Source organism: Saccopteryx bilineata, chromosome 4 (assembly GCF_036850765.1).
Source record: "Saccopteryx bilineata isolate mSacBil1 chromosome 4, mSacBil1_pri_phased_curated, whole genome shotgun sequence".
Taxonomy (NCBI): Eukaryota; Metazoa; Chordata; class Mammalia; order Chiroptera; family Emballonuridae; genus Saccopteryx; species Saccopteryx bilineata.
Window position 1 is genome coordinate 6,082,059 of NC_089493.1, and position 18,740 is coordinate 6,100,798.

At 45.6% G+C, this 18,740-nt stretch overlaps 1 protein-coding gene across 6 annotated transcripts in view; it reads right to left on the reverse strand.

The window, feature by feature from the left end:
* The window catches only part of EML1 (EMAP like 1), a 172,056-nt gene that overhangs the window by 49,148 nt on the left and 104,168 nt on the right, over window positions 1–18,740 (reverse strand). For all 6 annotated transcript variants that reach the window (XM_066272625.1, XM_066272628.1, XM_066272623.1 and 3 more), the window contains exons 3-4: window positions 10,035–10,170; window positions 512–646 (exon numbers count right to left, since the gene is read on the reverse strand). In XM_066272625.1, the coding sequence (XP_066128722.1) occupies window positions 512–646; window positions 10,035–10,170 (271 nt within the window). The remainder of the gene's footprint in view (window positions 1–511; window positions 647–10,034; window positions 10,171–18,740) is intronic.

Below are 18,740 nucleotides of genomic sequence, written 5' to 3' on the forward strand. Positions count from 1 at the left end.
ATGAGACCAGTAAGAAAACGGTTCCTATTTCTGGCATTGGCTCAGTATTAAAAAATAGTTTCCAACAAATCAGAAAAGGGCAACTTTTCACCCATTCTGTCTGAGAACACACTGCTGACAGACCAACCACCCAGCGAGGGTCACCATCTCACGGCAGCAGAGTGGGCTAGGGACGCAGAGGGTTGCCTGCGGATGCTCCGAGCAGCTTCCCGCTCTGCACAGCTGGAACGAAGCAAATTCTCGGGACTGCTTCTGTCTGTGTGAGCGCTGGGGGCTCAAGTCGTACGTTATTACCTGGACAGGAAGTGCCCTGACGGACAGTGGTGCCCTCAGTGACCTCAGGAGAGACCCAGGCACCCACAGAGCCCCCGGCTTGTGTGCATGTTGAGATCCCTGCCTGGTCTCCGACAAGAGGAGGGAACAGAGCACTGACCCTCCGCCTCGTCTCCAAGAAGAGGAGGGACCAAACACTGACCGGGGAGGGGGGACCCGTGGGTCCGGAGCCCCGTACCTCTCGCTGTTCTTTTTGCCGCTGGAAGAGCTGCTGGTGGAGCCCGTGCGGTTCCGGTTGCCTTTGGAGTCGCCGTGGCTTTCCCTCCGACCGCCAGGAGACACGCGTTCAGAAGAGCTGGTCCTCCGGATGGTACTGCAATGGGATGTAAGTGGCAATGAGGTCTGTAACCGGGTGATTTTATTTAACGGCCAAGTATAAAAACAGATGGACGAAGAACAGCATACTTACACGTGGATGTTTAAAAGATAGACGGGGTCTCAAGTCCCAGCTCTACAGATCAAAAAAGTTTTTCGGAACCTCATTTGGACTCCATGCCTCTGCTCACTGCCTTTGTAACTATGGCAATTAGTTCAGGTCAAAGTCAGAGCCAACGGTGAGGTACGAAGCCCAACCACACCGTGTGAGAGAGCTGGAGGGGCTTAACCGGAAGTGACCCTGCCCTTGAGCGGCTGTGGGTTAGACCAGTGGTGCTCGACCCGGGGCGACTCTGCCCCCGCCCCACTCACCGGGGACATCTGGCAATAAAGTCCACAGACAATTTTGGTTGTCACAGCTGCGGAAACAGGGCTACTACAGGCACCCATTGGACAGAGGCCAGGGACACTATTCGACACCTGACAATGCCCAGGAGAGCCCCACCATAAGGAACAGTCCTGCCCAAACGTCCATGGTGCTGATACTGGCGAGCTCTGGTCTGAGGGCACACCTGGGACAAATACCAACAGAGCGCTAGAGTGCTACAGGTAACAGCAGAAAACCCACCCTGTGTGAGATGCTGTGATTAGAGGTGGTGCCCACGTAGGCACCACCTTAACTTACTTCTGCACATCTGGAGGGCTAGAGCTGAGGCAGGGCATTCGATGTTAGGAGGATGTTTTGACAAATGAGAAAAGGGAAACTGAGACAGATGGTTAGATGAACAATTTGAGCAGTTTACAGCCAGCTAGTAAATCGCAAGATCTTATCTTCCCGGACCAAGGACACCTGAGAGTAAATGACTTACACCTCCTTCCCTAACCAGAGACTAAATAGCTTAAATCCCGCCGCTCAGGGAGACAGATAACAGAAACCCCATTAGTGCCATCTGTGCCCGCCAAACCCAAGGATGGAATAAAGTCAGGGGAACAAATAACCAAAAAACTCAATTAAAACCAAGTGAATCCAAGATAGAGGTAAAGCTTGACCAGAAAATGACCCTGGTCCCTCTGTGAGCTCATTTAGACACATCAGCATATTAAAGAACACATCTAGAAAGGCAGTGAGTATTCCATTGTGATCCTCTCCTAGGATTCCTACCTTTAGAAAACAGATAAGAACCCTCAAAACAAAGGACCCAGCGCAGGCTCTCTGGAGCAAGGCCATGCCTTTCTTTCTCGGGAATGAACTATCTTTCTTCTAAACTTTGAGGGTCCCCAGAGACTTGCAACCAGAGGAGTAGCTGGTGGCAGCAGCTCATTCTGAGTTTACCCCCTGAACCTGTCTCCTAGGGCCCCTTTTCTTTGACTTTTTAGTGAGCTGACAGACGCCCTGCCTTGGTTCATTTCTGTCACTGTGAGTTTTCCTTCTCGGTGAGTCCACGCAGCCCCATGTGGCTCACTTCTTTCCTATAACAATTCTAGAGGGCCAAAGCAGAGCTCCACCTAGGTTCCCTCCTGTTGCTCTTTCTAGCCTGAGTCCTTCCTTTGTTTCACTGTCCCCAGCTTTAATAAACGTCCTCTCAAAATCACCTGGACTCGTGTTGTGAAATCTCTCCTGCACGAAGTCAAGAACCCACACACTGCCAGCCAGCAGGAAGTGGACTCTCTCTGGGCCCAACCACTTTCCTGTCACTGCGTGGCTGGAGACCAGGGGGCAATGTCCAGGAAAGACTCTCTGAAGGCTGACTTTCTGGGAGAGATAAAAGGCTTGAATCTGTTGCGATGACACAGTACGTTAGAGCGCACACACAGGAAGTCCACAGGCCTGAGGGGACACCAGAGCCAGGCGGGGTGCAGGCTGACTGTGTTGCTCTTGGAGCATAACTGTATTACAGGGACCCCTGCCAAGTTTTACGATCTTCACCATCAGCCCTATATCCCTTGAGATCCTATCTGTCCGTCGTGTATACTTTGTGGTATAGACGCTTGATAAATATTTATTAAGTGAAAGGATGAACCAGGTGAATAAATAGATGGGGGTGCCCCTCTCTGACCCTGTCCCAGGACGCGGCTTGAGCTTTAATCTAGCCCTGCTCTAGAAGGAAGGAGACAGGAGAGGGGGCGGTGGTGCCGGTCCAGGGCTGGCGCTGCGGGAAGAGGCACAGACTGGGGTGGGGGCTGGTCTGGCGCATGTGCAGGTGTGTGCGTGTTTGTGTGTGTGTGTGTGGGGGGGGTAATGATGCAAACTTGTGAGCCACGCGGGAGCCCAGGACAGGAATCGTCCTGCTGGTGGTCACCGAACCACAGAGGTGCAGGACATCACCATGCGAGGAAGGAGATGAGAAGGGTCCCTGGGGTAACAGTACATTTTTCAGCGGCGGGCTGAGACCTGCCACGGGAGCCTGAGGTGGCAGGGTGACCCAGGGGTGGGGGACAGGGACAGGGGAGGAAGGAACAGGGAGAGGGCAGCAGGGACAGAGAAATGCAGCAGGGACTGGTTAGGGTGCTGTGTGCTGTGGGGAGGGGGTGGGAGAGACAGATGAAGAGGTCTGGGTGGCTTCAGGGTGCACAGCAGGGGAAGGCAGGGGACAGCGAGACCACGGGCCCTGGGCCACTTTGCAGTGTCCTTGCCTCTACAACTGTAACACAGCCGGACGGAGCAAGGCCTCAGCCCGCATGCTCGGGGTGGTGCTGCTGCCTCCCGGGGCTGCTCCCCTGGGCAGCCATCGTCCACTCTCCGCCCTCCTTCCAGCTCCTGTCGGTCGCATCCATCCTTCGGGCCGACGGGCAGGCCTTCTTCCTTTGTAACTTCCACCCTCAGTGCACCTTCTCTCGCCAGGCTTTTGAAAACCGCATATTTGGCTTGTGAACCCCCCCCCCCCCCCACAAGCGGGCAAACATAAACAAAACGACCCAAATCGTGCAGGTGTGCAGAGGCTTTCTGCACAGTCCCGCTGGTGACCGAGGAAGCTTTGAATTACGGCCCCGGAATCTCCCGCTGGGATCAGTATGGGTGTGCCTCACGGTTGAAATGTGAATTTTTAGAACACTCAATTTGGGGACAGGGAAATTACAGATCTTAGGAGAGCATGACATTTCTGAAGTTTGGGATTGACGTCTTAAAATTATAGAAACCTTTGTGCTTAAAGGTCAAGACCTTCCAATGATGAAAAGCAACCAGCTAACGTGAGGAGAGGGGTCATTCTGTGCCAATCATCCCAGTACGAGGCTCTCAGGCACCCGGCTCAGCGTCTCTAGGGTGTCCTTGTGGGAGTTCACAGCAAGTTCACAGCAGTTTAAAGACTGCGGGAGTGGGGGGAGGTAGGAGAGGAAGAAGGAGGGATAAATGGTGAGGGAGGGAGACTTGACTTGGGGGCTGAGAACGTGGTACGTTGCACTTATGAGGTGTTACAGAACTGTGCACTCGAAACCTATGTAATTTTATTAACCAATGTCACTCCAATAAATCCAATTAAAAATACAAACAACAAAGACATCCTCATTGTCATCTTCTGAAAATTTTCTAGATTGTCACTATCCCTCTTAAAGCAGGGTTCCCAGGTTTGAAGGCAATTCTTCAAATGGGGTTTGAGTGATTGGCTAGACAATTTAAACAACTGGCATCTATAAACTTTCTACCCTGCTATCTACTGAAAAATAAACTAGCATTTTCTGTGAAAAAAAGAAAAAAAGAAATGCATAAATACCATTATTTCTTCTTTTTTCCTTCTGATCTCTATCTACCACCCTCCCAAACCAAAAACCTAAGTTTTGAAAACATAACAGTTGTTTATTTTATACTTTGATATGCATTCAATGGTTTCTGCCAATGTAAACTAGATTTTAGACAGAATGAAATTTCTGCCATGGAAATAGCTGACCAGAAGGAAAGTGGCCATCCTTTTCCATATGCTTAGGGAACACGGAGCATAATACGTTACATTTATGTCTTACTTTTGTACGTGACCAATATTTTGCAAAATGATCCCAAACTTTTTCCACTAGAAAAAAAAGAAGTCTGACAGGTAGCTGTTATACATGACTAGAGCTCTTTCCGATGATATCATGACAGCCAGGGTGACTAACGCTAGATTAAAACAATTATCCGCTCAATAAACACTTCTTAGGCATCGACCATATACTGGGCGCTATGCTAAGCACTGGGGCATCGACATGGGACCCAGACTCACCTGGCTTTTGTCCTATACGGCAGTGGTCCCCAACCTTTTTTGGGCCACGGACCAGTTTAATGTCAGAAAATATTTTCACGGACTGGCCTTTAGGGTGGGACGGATAAATGTATCACGTGACCGAGACAAGCTGTCAAGAGTGAGTCTTAGATGGATGTAACAGAGGGAATCTGGTCATTTTTAAAAAATAAAATATCGTTCAGACTTAAATATAAATAAAACAGAAATAATGTAAGTTATTTATTCTTTCTCTGCAGACTGGTACCAAATAGCCCACAGACCAGTACTGGTCCATGGCCCAGGGATTGGGGACCACTGCTATAAGGTATGAGCTAAATCTGACAGATTGAAATCACATGTCTCAATAATTAAGACATGCTCTTATCTTCTACTGTCTAAAAACATATCTTTGTGGCAAAAACCAAGTAATTTCCGAAGAAGGCTGGTGGTCTTCAAGAATCTGACGAATCAAAAAAAGTTGTGTCTTTTCCTGCCACATGAAGTCAACTACCTGAACCCAGAGAGGAGAGGGCACTGCTCCTGACAGAGGGGAAGAAGCCAATTCATCTTCCTCTGTTCACAGCAGACGATTTCCATCTCTATTCTGCTACTGAGAACACACCCAAAGCATGAATTTAAGAGCTACATTTCAGTGGGTCTCAATTATTAAAAAAAAAAGAGAGAGAAATAATCATTAAAAAAAAAGAACACCTAAAAGCAGATTTCATTCTATTCTTTAAATCATGTATGATACATAATCTGGCTTCGGAGTATCTTGTTTTTTCTAACAAGTGCGACTATTTTCCCAAAGGACTGTCAGTTGTCTGTTTGGAAGCGAGAGTTGCTGACCATCCCCGCCTTACACTCCGAGTGGAGCGATTTTAAATAACGCCCTCTCTTTGAACTGGTTTTGTTCCCTTGGTCTCTTTTCTCACAGCTCTGCCCTATTGTAAAACCCCACTTCGGCGCGGAAAGAATGAGCGCTTGTCTTTGTGTGGAACCCGCGGAACTGTTCTTCTATTGTCAGATTCCTCCTTGCCCGCTGAGCAAGGTATGACCTACAACGTCTTCCCTGGATTTTCTGCCTTTTTCTCCTTTGACTAATGGAAACAAAGCTTTTCCCAAGGAGTCCAAATCCAGCCCCCAATCGAAGCCTTAATTGGCAACACAAAGCACAACCACCGGGGCCCTGGACAATTTCCAAAGGGGATTTTGTTCTTAAGCACTAGGGCTGAAAAACCCCAGAGAAAAGAAAACAAACATATACCCATCCCCACACCACAGCTGCCCCAACGCCGTTAATGTGGAACTCTAATCACAGAAAAAAAAATTTACATGGCTGCAAACGATGGAAGTTGTTTTAATCCTAATATTTACAGTGCCTGGTTACTTTCTGTTTTCAAAATTCTCTCCTAGTGAGAGATCTGTAGGAACTTTACAAACATGGAGTAACTGTCAGATGCTACTGTTTAAATTTTCAACTTCCAAATGGATGGGAATGCATGTCCATGGAAGCCCATAAAAGCCAGAAGGAAAAAAGAAAGTGCATCCCTCCACTCCACACTAGAACCCAAGGGTCTTGGACACTCGGTCTGGAAAATGTTATATTTCTAATTGGCAGCTAAATAATAACATTACATTTTTTATTTTTATATTTTTTTATCTGAAAAATATTATTTAAGTTCCAAGAATATAAAGAGGTATGAATTATAAAATACAATTTTCTTCAAGAAAAAAGGGAATCTCGTTTTTGTTTTTTTTCATTAACTATTTACTACTTTAAAAAGTCAATCTTAAAATTGAACAACTCACTCTTAAACAACCAATGGGTCAGAGAAGAAATTACTAGAGAATTTAGAAAATATCTGGAGACAAATGGAAATGAAAACAAAACACACTAAAACTTATGGGATGTGAAGAAAACTGTACTGAGAGGGAAATTTATAGCCATAAACACTTACATTAACAACAAAAATCTTAAATCAACAACTTAACTTTACAGCTCAAGAAAGCAAGAAAAGAAAAATAAAGCAAACCAAAAGTTAGCAAAGTCAGGAGATAATAAAGAGTACAGCAAACATAAATGAAATAGAGAATAGAAAAACAAAAAAAATACAGTAAAACCAAGAAAAAATTGGGCCAACAAAGTTGACAAATCTTTAGCTAGACTAAGAGAAAGAGAGACAACTCAACTAAATTAGAAATGAAAGAGGGGATATCACAACTGGTATCTCAGAATAAAAAGGATTATAAGAGACTACTATGAACAAATATATGCCAACAAATCAATACCTTAAGAAGAGGAAATGGGTAAATTCCTCAATACATACAACCTACCAAGACTGAATCATAAACAAAAATTCGGAACACATCTATACCTGGAAGGAAATTGAAGCAACAATTAAACATTTCCCAATAAAGAAAAGCCCAAGACCAGCTGGTATCACTGGAGGGTACTACCAAAATTTAAAGAGGAATTAATACCAATCCTCTTCAAACTCTTCCAAAGCCATGACAAGGAGAACACTTCAAATCTCATGCTCTGAGGCCAGCACTCCTCTGACACTAAAACCAGACAAAGACACAACAAGAAAAACTATACAGACCGATATCACTGGTGAACATCAACGCAAAAATCCTCAACAAAGTAAGACTGAATCGAATCAAACAGTACATTGGAATAATTATATTCACCATGACCAAGTGGGATTCACACTTGGAATGCAAGGATGGTTTGCCCTACCAAAACGAATCAATGTAATACACCACATTAACAGAATGAAGGACAAATAACAAATGTTTTGTCTTGATTGATGCAGAAAAAGCACTTGACAAAATTCAATATCCTTTCAATGTTAAAAATACTCAACAAGCTAGAAAAAGAAGAAAACTACCATAACATAATAAAAGCCACATATGAGAAGCCCACAGCTAAATATATTCAATAGCGAGAGACTAAAAGCTTTTCCTCTGAGACCAGGTACAAAGCAAGGATACCCACTCTCCCCACTACTGTTCAGCACAGTACTGGAGATCCTACCAGCGCGATCAGACAAGAAAAGGAAATAATTGGAAACGAAGAAGTAAAATGATCTGTTTTCAGATGATACAATCTTACATGTGAAAAACACACTAAAAGATTTCACACACAAAAAATGTAAAAATAATAAACAATTTCATCAAAGATGCAGATACAAAAATCAATACACAAAAATCTGTTGCACTTCTAAATACTAACAACTACCATATTTTTTGCTCCATAAGACACACCTGACCATAAGGCACACCTAGGATTTTAAGGAGGATAATAAGAAAAAAAATATTCTGAACCAAATGATGTGCTAAAATATTTAATAAAATACTGTATTTTTTGCTCCATAAGACACATGGGAATTTCCCCCTCCACTTTTTTTGGGGAAAAAAAGTGCATCTTATAAAGCGAAAAATACAGTAATCCAAAGAAGAAATTAAGAATATAATCCAGACCTTTGATGGCTCAGTGGATAAAGCGTTGACCTGGAACGCCGAGGTCGCTGGTTTGAAACCCAGGGCTTGCCCGGTCAAGGCACACACAAGAAGCAACTACAACTTGATGCTTCCCACTTCTCCTCGCCTCCTCTGCCCACCTTTTTTTTCTCTTTCTCTCTTCTTTCTAAAATCAATATATAAAATGTTTTATAAAAAGAAATAAAACAATCCTATTTGCTATCGCATCAAAAAGGATAAAATAACCAGGAAAAACAACTCAGGAGGTGACAAACTTGTATAAGAAAACTAAAAAACACTGCTAAAAAATAAAATAAAAGAATTAAAAAGATAAGTAAATGGAAGCATATCCCGTTTTCATGGACTGGAACACTTAATATTGTTAAAATGTCCATATCACCCAAAGGCTATAGATTCAATGCAATCCCTATCCAAATCTCCAAGACAATTTTTGTAAAACTAGAAAAAAAACCCTAAAATTCATAAGAAATCTCAGGGGACCCCAAATAACCAAAACAAACTTGAGAAACAGTCCGAGGCTTCACACTTCCTGATTTCAAAACACACTACAAAGTAACAGTAATCAAGATGGTGTGGTACCTTTATTGGCATGAAGACAGAAACTACTGACTAATGGAACAGAACAGACAGCTCAGAAATAAGCCTCTGTGTAGTACAGGGGTCCCCAAACTACGGCCCATGGGCCGCATGCGGCCCCCTGAGGCCATTTATCCGGCCCCCGCTGCACTTCTGGAAGGGGCACCTCTTTCATTGGTGGTCAGTGAGAGGAGCATAGTTCCCATTGAAATACTGGTCAGTTTGTTGATTTAAATTTACTTCTTCTTTATTTTAAATATTGTATTTATTTCAGTTTTGTCTTTTTACTTTAAAATAAGATATGTGCAGTGTGCATAGGGATTTGTTCATAGTTTTTTTTATAGTCCGGCCCTCCAACGGTCTGAGGGACAGTGAACTGGCCCCCTGTGAAAAAAGTTTGGGGACCCCTGGTGTAGTATGTAGCCAAAAGATTTCTGGCATGGGCAACAGGACACTACCATGGGCAAAGGACAGTCTTTTTCAACAAACAGTAGAGAGAAAACTGAGTATCTACATGCCTAAGAATGAAGTTGGACTTCATTCCCATTGGTGTGGGAATCTGAATTGTGCCGTGTGTGTGTGTGTGTGTGTGTGTGTGTGTGTCAAGTGTGGACTCGGGAAGAGCATAGTCCTTACACTCCCATGTGTCTTTAAAAAAAAAAAAAGAATTGTAAGTAAAAATACAAGATAATGACACACTGTAATTTCAGTATGGAGATTTCAAAGGTAATCTGATTAAATTTTACAAGGATGTAAAATACAGCATAGGGAATATCGTCAGTAATACGGTAATCACTGCGCACGGAGCCAGGTGGGCCATGGACTTAAGAGGAGGGATCTCTTCGAAAATTACCTGGACATCGAACCACTATGCTATACGCCTGAAACACAAATAATATCAGCTATGATAACATTTCAAAAAGCAGAGTAATAAATCTATATGGTTCTTGTTACAGCAACACACCAGATATTGTACGTTTTCAAGCTTTAACTCAGATGAGAAATGGGAAAAAAAAAAAAAAAAAAAAGTTCCAATAAGAAAAAGAGTCCTTATTTTAACACATGAGATGGATCTACTTTTCGAGTTCATTGAAGGCACCGTGTGCTTACCTTTTGGTTGTGGCCGGCACAAAAGTTTCTTTTCTGGTCCCGGAGGGGGACGGCAGAGAGCCACTAGGTTTCTTTGGTAACACGGTGCCGTTGTTGACGGTGGTTCTCAAAGGCAAGGTCTGCACCAGTGGTCTTGCTGTAAGACAAGCAGAAAAGGAAGTCAGACCACGCCCCTGGTTGAGGCAACTCTTGCAGAAAGGAGCCGATGTTTTTCAGTGCTGGCAAAAGCGGCAAAGGTGCAAAGATGATGCAACGGAGGTTTTTAACAAGCGGTGCTGGAACACCGAGTGTGGACACCAGCCTCACACCTTATACAGAAATGAACTCAAAATTTTGGGACCACAGACCTCAGAGTACAACACAAAACTGTCAAACTTCTACATTAAAAAAAAAAAAAAAATAGCAGAAAGCTGTGTGACCTGGGTTTGATGATGACTTTTCCCATACAACACCAAAAACATAATCCATGAAAGAAAAACTCTGATCGTTTGGACTTCATTAACATTAATCAACATTTTGCTCCATGAAAGACACAGTTAAGAAAAATGAAAAGAAAATGTCATAGACTGGGAGAAAATATTTGCAAATCACATAGCTGATCAAGGATTTGTATATGGAATATTATAAAAATAAAACAAAACACGAATCTCTAAAAACACAGCAAAAAAACAAACAGCCCAATTAAAAAAAAATAGGCAAAAGACGCAAACAGACCCCTCACCGAAGAAGATACACAGATGGCCAATAAGCATATGAAAAGATGCTCAGCATCTTCTGTCGCTAGGGAAATGCAAATTAAAACAATAATGAGATATCTCTGTATACCTATTAGGATGGCTAAAATCCAAAAAACAAAACAAAACACAACAAAAACCCCAGACAGAACACCCATGGCCGGCCAGGATGCAGAGCTCCAGGAACGCACTCACTGCTGGGGGGACTGCAAAACTGTAGAGTCACTCTGGAAGACAGCTTGGCAGTTGCTAGATGGCAGTCTTACTGTACAATCCCACCACTGCGGGACACTAGGTGTTTACCCAGCGACTGGAAAACTTAACGTCTATGTAAGACCTGTATTGAATATTAATGGCAGGATTATTCGTCATTGCCGACAACTGAAAGCAACCAAAGTGTCCCTCAGTGGGTGAACGGACAAACTCTAGTAAATCCATACAGTGGAATACGATTCAGAAAAAAAAAAAAAAAATGAACCAATCTGCACAACAGCGTGGATGAGTCTCCTATCCACACAGCTAGGTGAAAGGGGCCAGGCAGAAAGGCTACCTAGGGTACGATTCCATTTACATGACATTGTATAAAAGGCAAAAGTATAGAGACAAAAACCAGATCAGTTGCCAGAGGCTAGAGTGTGTGTGTGTGTGTGTGTGCGCGCGCGCGTGCGATTTTTTGGGGTGGTCAACTTTTCTGAATACTCCTGTAGCGGTGGAATGTGGCACTATGCATCTGTCAAAGCCTACAGCCTCCTGCAGTACAGAGTGAACTTGAATGCATGCGAATAAAAAATCAGTTAGGAGATGGGCGAACCCCATGATGGAGTGGGCTGCAGATTCTGATAAAGGAATCTAACTTATTACAAATATACTTTATAGCCTCTTGGATGGGGGCAGGGAGAAAAGGTGCTGACTTAAATAGATTTGGAAAAGGGCAGAGACTGTTAAGATGGCAAAAACCAAAACCACACAGAGCACTGTATTCTAGTTTGTAAAGTTGTTGTCCATGGGTACGCAATTCTGAAACCACTAGATAGAAATAGAATTGAACAACTGAGTAAATGCATGGATGATGGTTGGAGCTGGGCACAGAATGACAAATTTTTACCACACTGAAACTGTTCAGTTTCTAAAGCCGGGGCAGGCTTCTCTCTCCCTCTCTCTCTCTCTTTTTTTTTTCCCCCTAAGAAAAACTGGGAAAAGCCATGGTTAGTCCCCTCTGGCCAGAGCTCAGGGCCATTCTCCACCCTTTCCAAGGTCCCCTTTCCTCATTTCCTGAGCACCTGCCCCAGCCAGGAGCCAGCACTCCCCAGTGGACGCCCCATAGCTCTAAAGCCAAGGTCCTTCCACCTCTGGCACACACAACCTGCCCTCCTTGCTAATGTCGCTCTCTGCCAGGGCAGAGCCCTCCTCCTGGGTCAGAAGAAACACCCCTTCACCTCTGCTCGTCTTCTCTCTCCACTTAACTTTAGTTTCAGGGTTAAAAAAAATACATGTAACTGGGTTACGTGGTGCCCTCCACCTCAAATGTATGCCCAGCCAGACCCTCAGAATGTGGCCTTATGTACAAAGCGGTAGGTGTCATGTTAAAATAAGGGTGGACCCTCAATCCAGTGGCCAGTGTCCGTATAAGAAGGCCATGTGAAGACACACAGAGAGGAGAACGCTGTGTGACACTAGCGGCAACCAAGACTGAACAATGTGTCCGCAAGCCGAGGTCAGCTGCCATCAGGAGCTGGGAGACAAGCATGGGACAGTTTCTCCCCCTCCCCGAGCCTCCAGAGGGAACCAGCCTGCCAACCCTGGGATTTCAGCCCAGGGCCACTGATTTCAGACTCCTGGCCCCTGGACCTGGGAGAGAACACGTTTCTGTGGTTTTAAGCCCCCAGTCTGTGGTCACTGGTTATGCAGCCCCAGGAAATGGGTGCAGGACGTGTATGAGCTTCCGAGCCTTCTAGTCCCGCTGTCACCGACTGCCCAGCTCATCTCACAAACCCTGTCCTCATGTCCCTAGTGGGTGACCTCCAGGGTCCTGTCAGCCTGCTGTCACCGGAACCAACGTAACGTGGAAACGCCAAAGTATGGCAGCAGCTCCGAGAGCCTGGTGACAGGCAGTGTGGTAGCAACTTGAAACACAGTTTGTTGTCCAACTGGCCGGGACGCACACGGCACGTCCACCCCCCCTTCCCAACCCGGCCTGGGGAAGGGCGGAAGGATGCCCCGCCCGGCCCTGGGCTGCTGCGTGTCCACGCCACTCTGCCCGTCGTAATGTCCTCTCACAACGGTCAGTGAGCTGGTCTCTGCCCAGTTGTGTTTTTGTCACCAATCACCCGAACTCTTCAGTGCTCTCCCCAAACAACAGCAAAAACCCCCACCGTCTTCCCATCTCCTCTGTTCTATCAGCGGCTTCCCAGCCCGGGCTGCTGGAACTACCTGGGGGGTGGGCTACAAGGCAGGACTGGGTCCCAGCCCCATATCCGGACCGGGGTCCAGTGTGCCCAACAAGCACTCAGTGACCTCCGGCTCACGCCAGCCTCATCCTTCCAGCCGCCCCGACTGCTCGCCTCTGACCCTCTCTCAGGGTCACCGTGTAGTGTCCGGTCTGGTCTGACCTGCCCGCTGGAGTGGGGAGGCGACAGCTGTGCTGCTCTGAGGGTCACTGTCTCCCCGCTGAGCGGCGGGCACTCCACACCGGCAGCCCACGCGTCCTGCTCATTTCCCGGCTGACAGCTTCGCACTCCTCCACCCTCGGGGCCGAGAGGCGGCACCCACCTGAACCTGAAGGTATAGAGAGAGGCTGCTGCTCCCAAAGCAGCATTCGGCGGAGGGATGCGGCGGGCGGAGGGGCAGGGCCGGCGGAAGGACGCGGCCGGCGGAGGAGGGACAGGGCAGGCGGAGGGACACGGCCGTGGGAGAGACGGGGCCGTGGGAGGGACAGGGCCGACGGAGGGGCGGCCGGCAGAGAGACCCCACGTGGAAGGGGCCAAGGGGGAACCACTCTGACTTCCCTCCCCTCCGCCCTTTCCAGCCCTGCTAGGGCCCCCCGCTGCTCATTCTAACTGGGAGATGGACGGCACGGATGCCCGTGGGTGTCATCCACACCGGTCAGGCTCCGGGACAGACAGCTGGCTGCGGAAGGCAAGGAGGGAAGGATTGGGACGGGCGAACAGACACTATCTGGCACCCAGGTCCCCTCTGGCGCCTGGTCCAGGACCCTGCGTCTGTCTCTCTCACACACATGCACACGCACACACATGCACACGCACACACAGGCACACGCACACGCACACGCACCCTGAGCCAGGCTGGGCGAGCCTCCTCTGGGCTCCCCCCTCGTCATCTCACCACTGTCAGCACACAGGACGCCGTGGCCCAGTCGCCTGCCTCTGGGCGTATCTACCCCCCCTCCAGCCCCCACCCAGGCTCCCTGAAGGGGCACCTGCGATGACACCCACACACAGAAGGTATTCAGCACTCACGTGTGCATCAGGCTGCATTACATTTCGTTCACAAAAATCCCTCTTCAAAGAAAAGGCATTAGGTTGCCATTTCTGAATCACGACTATGTTTTTCTTCCTTTAGGTTCAGTGTACCCACAGGCAAGACACCTTGGGCCCCTTTTCCTAATTCAGAAAGCAGAGGCTTTGGCCTATAAATGCTCCAAGGACGTCTGTCTCCTCCTGCTCTGACATCCATGATCCTAACTTATGTGAGAAGAGTGTTTTAAAAAGCCATATTGAGTTTCTATGTGACTTTGCTACCCGGGCAGGTTCTTGTAGACTCGCCAACCCACCGGCAGGGAAAAGAGAAGAGCTGTGGACAATGAAAGTGGACAGGCCCAGTAGGCAGGGTGGAGACGGGTCACCGGTGTGGTCTCTGTAGCCAGCGTGACTTTGCACGTTATTTCACAGATGGTCCCCACGCGCTACCTTGAGCAGAAGTCCTGCAAACTGACTCCACGGTCTGGCGCCGGAAATCGCTGGCTCTAAGGTAGGTGTTCAGAACCTCAGGCCTAGAAACATTCACAAGGGAGTCTGAAATGAATACTTTTTCATCTTTCTAAATGGTAGGACTGGAGTGACCTGACTTTAGAAAGTACCATCCGCGATAATCCATTTTCAAAACTACAGTTGATGTACATATGGAAATTCAAGTATAGCTAGTCCAATCTACTAATGCTTATTATGACAGTGATACTGAGTTGTAATCTAAGATCAAGAAACCCCTCCAACTAGCATTACCAACTCAATGTGGCCCTGGTCGGTTGGCTCAGCGGTAGAGCATCATCCTGTGTGTGGAAGTCCCAGGTTGGGTTCCTGGTCAGGGCACACAGAAGAGGCAACCATCTGCTTCTCCATCCTTCCCCCTTCATTCTCTCTTGCTCTCTCTCCCCCCCTCCTCCCACAGCCATGGCTCATTCAAGCAAGTTGGCCCCGGGTGCTGAGGATGACACCACGGCCTTGCCTCAGGTGCTAAAAATAGCTTGGTTGCCGAGCAATGGAGTCATGGCCCCAGATAGGCAGAGGATCACCAGGTAGGGGCTTGCTGGGTGGATCCCAGTTGGGGCGCATGCAAGAGTCTGTCTCTTTGCCTCTCCACCTCTCAATTATAATTTAAAAAACCCTCAATGTGCAATATTTGATAAGTAAAACTTTCCATCAGGCCTAAAAATAAGTTCAATAATGCAAAGTATAACTATGTATGTAATTATGTGTGAAATCTACAGCCTATCTAATCATTATGGATCAAGAATTTCTAATTATCTCTTTCAAAATTTAAAATATGCCTCTATTTTGAATTGGAGAAAACAATCTGCTTTTGCTAAATTAAAAGACAAAGCAGGTAACTGACCAAGTATTGGGGAAGATTCCTGTCTGTCACCAACACCTAGCAAAATTACAGGTGCATTTATCCTTGGATCTAGCAATCCCACTTCCAGGAATTTAGCCTAAAGATACACTGGTAAAAATAGAAAACGCCACAGGTACAATTATTTGTAAATTATCTGTATAATGAAGGACCACCAATACAGACTGGCGTAAACGGTGGCTCATCCTCACAGTGGAGTAGAGTACTACGCAACTGTGTAAAAGGAACAAGGGTGGTTTCTATGCTCTACAGTGAAAAGAGCAAGAGATGGAACAGAATGTAGATATGTTACCTCTTACCTACTATGCCAGAAATCAGCTGGTTCAAAATGGTAACATATTATCTCATTTAAAAGGGATTTTGAAATTATCAGCATGCATATGAATTAAGTTTTAATATATTGCTTGCTAGATAGATGAAGCAGTCCATGATACCATGCTTGTTTATTTGAATTCTCAGGTTTGGGTCTAGTAGTGCAAGAATCCTGTAATACCTAAAATTCAATATAATGGAAATGTATATGGGGGGAAAGCTTTCAATGAACTGACTGCAAAAAGTCATTTATCGTCACCCCAAATTTCCATCAATGGATGAACGAAGAAACACTATGTTGCATATCCCTACAGTCAATTACAGGCAGCCCCGGTCCTCGGGTTACAAACAAGCTAGCTTCTGTAGGTTTGAAAGTGGTTAAGTACTTACATGCACAGAAAGGTAAAAAAAAATACTATGTTAAGACAAACTCGATCCAAGTTGCATTTAATGGGTAAAGGTACCTGTTTCAACTCACATACAAATTCAACTTCAGAGCAAACCTCCGGAACCCGTCTCGCTCACGACCCGGGGACTGCCTGCATGTGAATGAAGTGGACACATGCTACAACACGGATGAACCTGAAAACGTATGCCAGGTGAGCGGAGACAGTGGCCAAAGGCCTCATATGGCATGCTTCCATTTACAGGAAATGTCCAGCACAGTCAAGTCCGTGGAGACGGTAAATTAATGGTTGCTAGGGAAGGTGGAGGGAGGGAGCAAGGGGAAACGAGTACTAATGGGTGTGGGGCGTTTTCTGGGGTGGTAAAAATGTCCTAAAATTTGATAGCGAGGTTGGCTGTACAATGGTGTAAAAATAAAAACCAATGAGCTGTACACTTCAAAAGGGTGAGTTTTATGCTGTGTGAATTATATTCCAATAAGGCTGCTATAAAAAGTCATTTATTAGATGCCTGGGAAAATCTGAATGCTGATTTGATATTAAGTAATCATTCATTTTTGAGTGTAATAATGGTAGTGTGGGTTTTTAAAAAGAGGCTCCTTGGCCTGACCAGGCGGTGGCACAGTGGATAGAGTGTCAGACTGGGATGCAGAGGATCCGGGTTCGAGACCCTGAGGTCGCCAGCTTGAGCGCGGGCTCATCTGGTTTGAACAAAAAAAAAGCCCACCAGCGCCTGACCAGGCGGTGGTGCAGTGGATAGAGCGTTGGATTGGGATGCCGAGGACCCAGGTTTGAGACCCCGAGGTCGCCAGCTTGAGCGTGGGCTCAACTGGCTTTTGAGCAAAAAAAAAAAAAATGCTCACCAGCTTAGACCCAAGGTCACTGGCTCAAGCAAGGGGTTACTCGGTCTGCTGAAGGCCTGCGGTCAAGGCACGTATGAGAAAGCAATCAATGAACAACTAAGGTGTCACAACGAAAAACTGATGATTGATGCTTCTCATCTCTCTCCGTTCCTGTCTGTCCCTATCTATCCCTCTCTCTCTCTCTCTCTCTCTCTCTCTGTCCCTGTAAAGAAAAAAAAAAATTAAAAAACTTAAAAAAAAAAAAGAGGTTCCTTGTTCTTTAGAAATAGATACTGAATTACTTCGTGGTCAAAGGATGCGCTGTCTCAAACTTGCCTTGAGATAATCCCAGTGGGGTAAACAGAGTGAATGGGGGGCTGGGAAGAATACTAAGGAAAACAAAACTGACTACATGTTGGTAAATAATGAAGCCAGGTTAAAAAAAAAAGAGGTAGCCTTCTTCCTACTTTTATATACATTTGAACATTTTCATTATACGAAGTTTAAAAACAACCTTCGTCTCTGAAAAACTGAATGCACCTACTAACCCCTTTTTCTGTAAATCACTGAAGAATCCCTATCTAAAGCAGGGGGCAGGTAATGAGAAAAACAGAAGAAACTACAGCGTGTTCTGTGCAGAAGAAAGCAGAAGTTATTTACTGTAATTAGCTGATGTGCTAGGCAAAAGATAAGGAGAAAGAGGGGAAAAACTGCTAATTGTGGTTAACCAGGATAAAGAACTAAGTTAATTATTCATTAATTAAATTCACTTAAAGAGCTTTAAAAAATTTTAATTTGCTAGTTGTAGCTAGCTAATAAAAATTGTGAAGGGACAATAACATAATATTTCACATGATCACATGCTGAATACAATCTATTGTATCTGGGATACTTTGCAAATCAAATCAAACCTTGAGGAAAGGAACTCTCATTTCTAGCCACATAGTTATTCATTTCTTAAATATTTGACTGGATTTGAACAATGCAAATTTAAATAATATTACTGAGGGGTGTGCACAGCAAAGCGACGTGGGTGGTGGACAGAACCCGTCCACATGTCCAGCCAAGACTTGGGGTCCAGACCCAGATTTTCTCTGGGCAGCTGGGTAACCTGGAGCAAATTATTCAATTACCTGGAGGCAGCTTCTCATCTGTAAAACGGCTGATGAATACCTCCCTCCAAGCACTGTGGAGAGGTGAGATGAGCTCTAGTATATCCAAAATATCTATTGCAAAGCCCAGCACCTAGCCAATAACAAACGGGAGCTACAGTGTTACTTGAAACAGCAGGGTTAAGTGTTCGCATAGCAGAGGCCTTCAACAGCAGTCGCTGGGCTAAATTCTGAGGCTAGGTTTCCATGTCCTGGGACAACAGGACTGACTTGTTTACCAGCATCATCAGCCTCTGCTTTTTGGTTACATTTATTAAGTCTCTGACCATTAAGAGGGCTAGGAATAAAAATGCTTGCAAGAGTACATTAAAGTTTTATAAAAAGCAAGTGGTCGAATTATAGCAAATTAAAAAAAAAATTTATTAAGTGAGAGGCA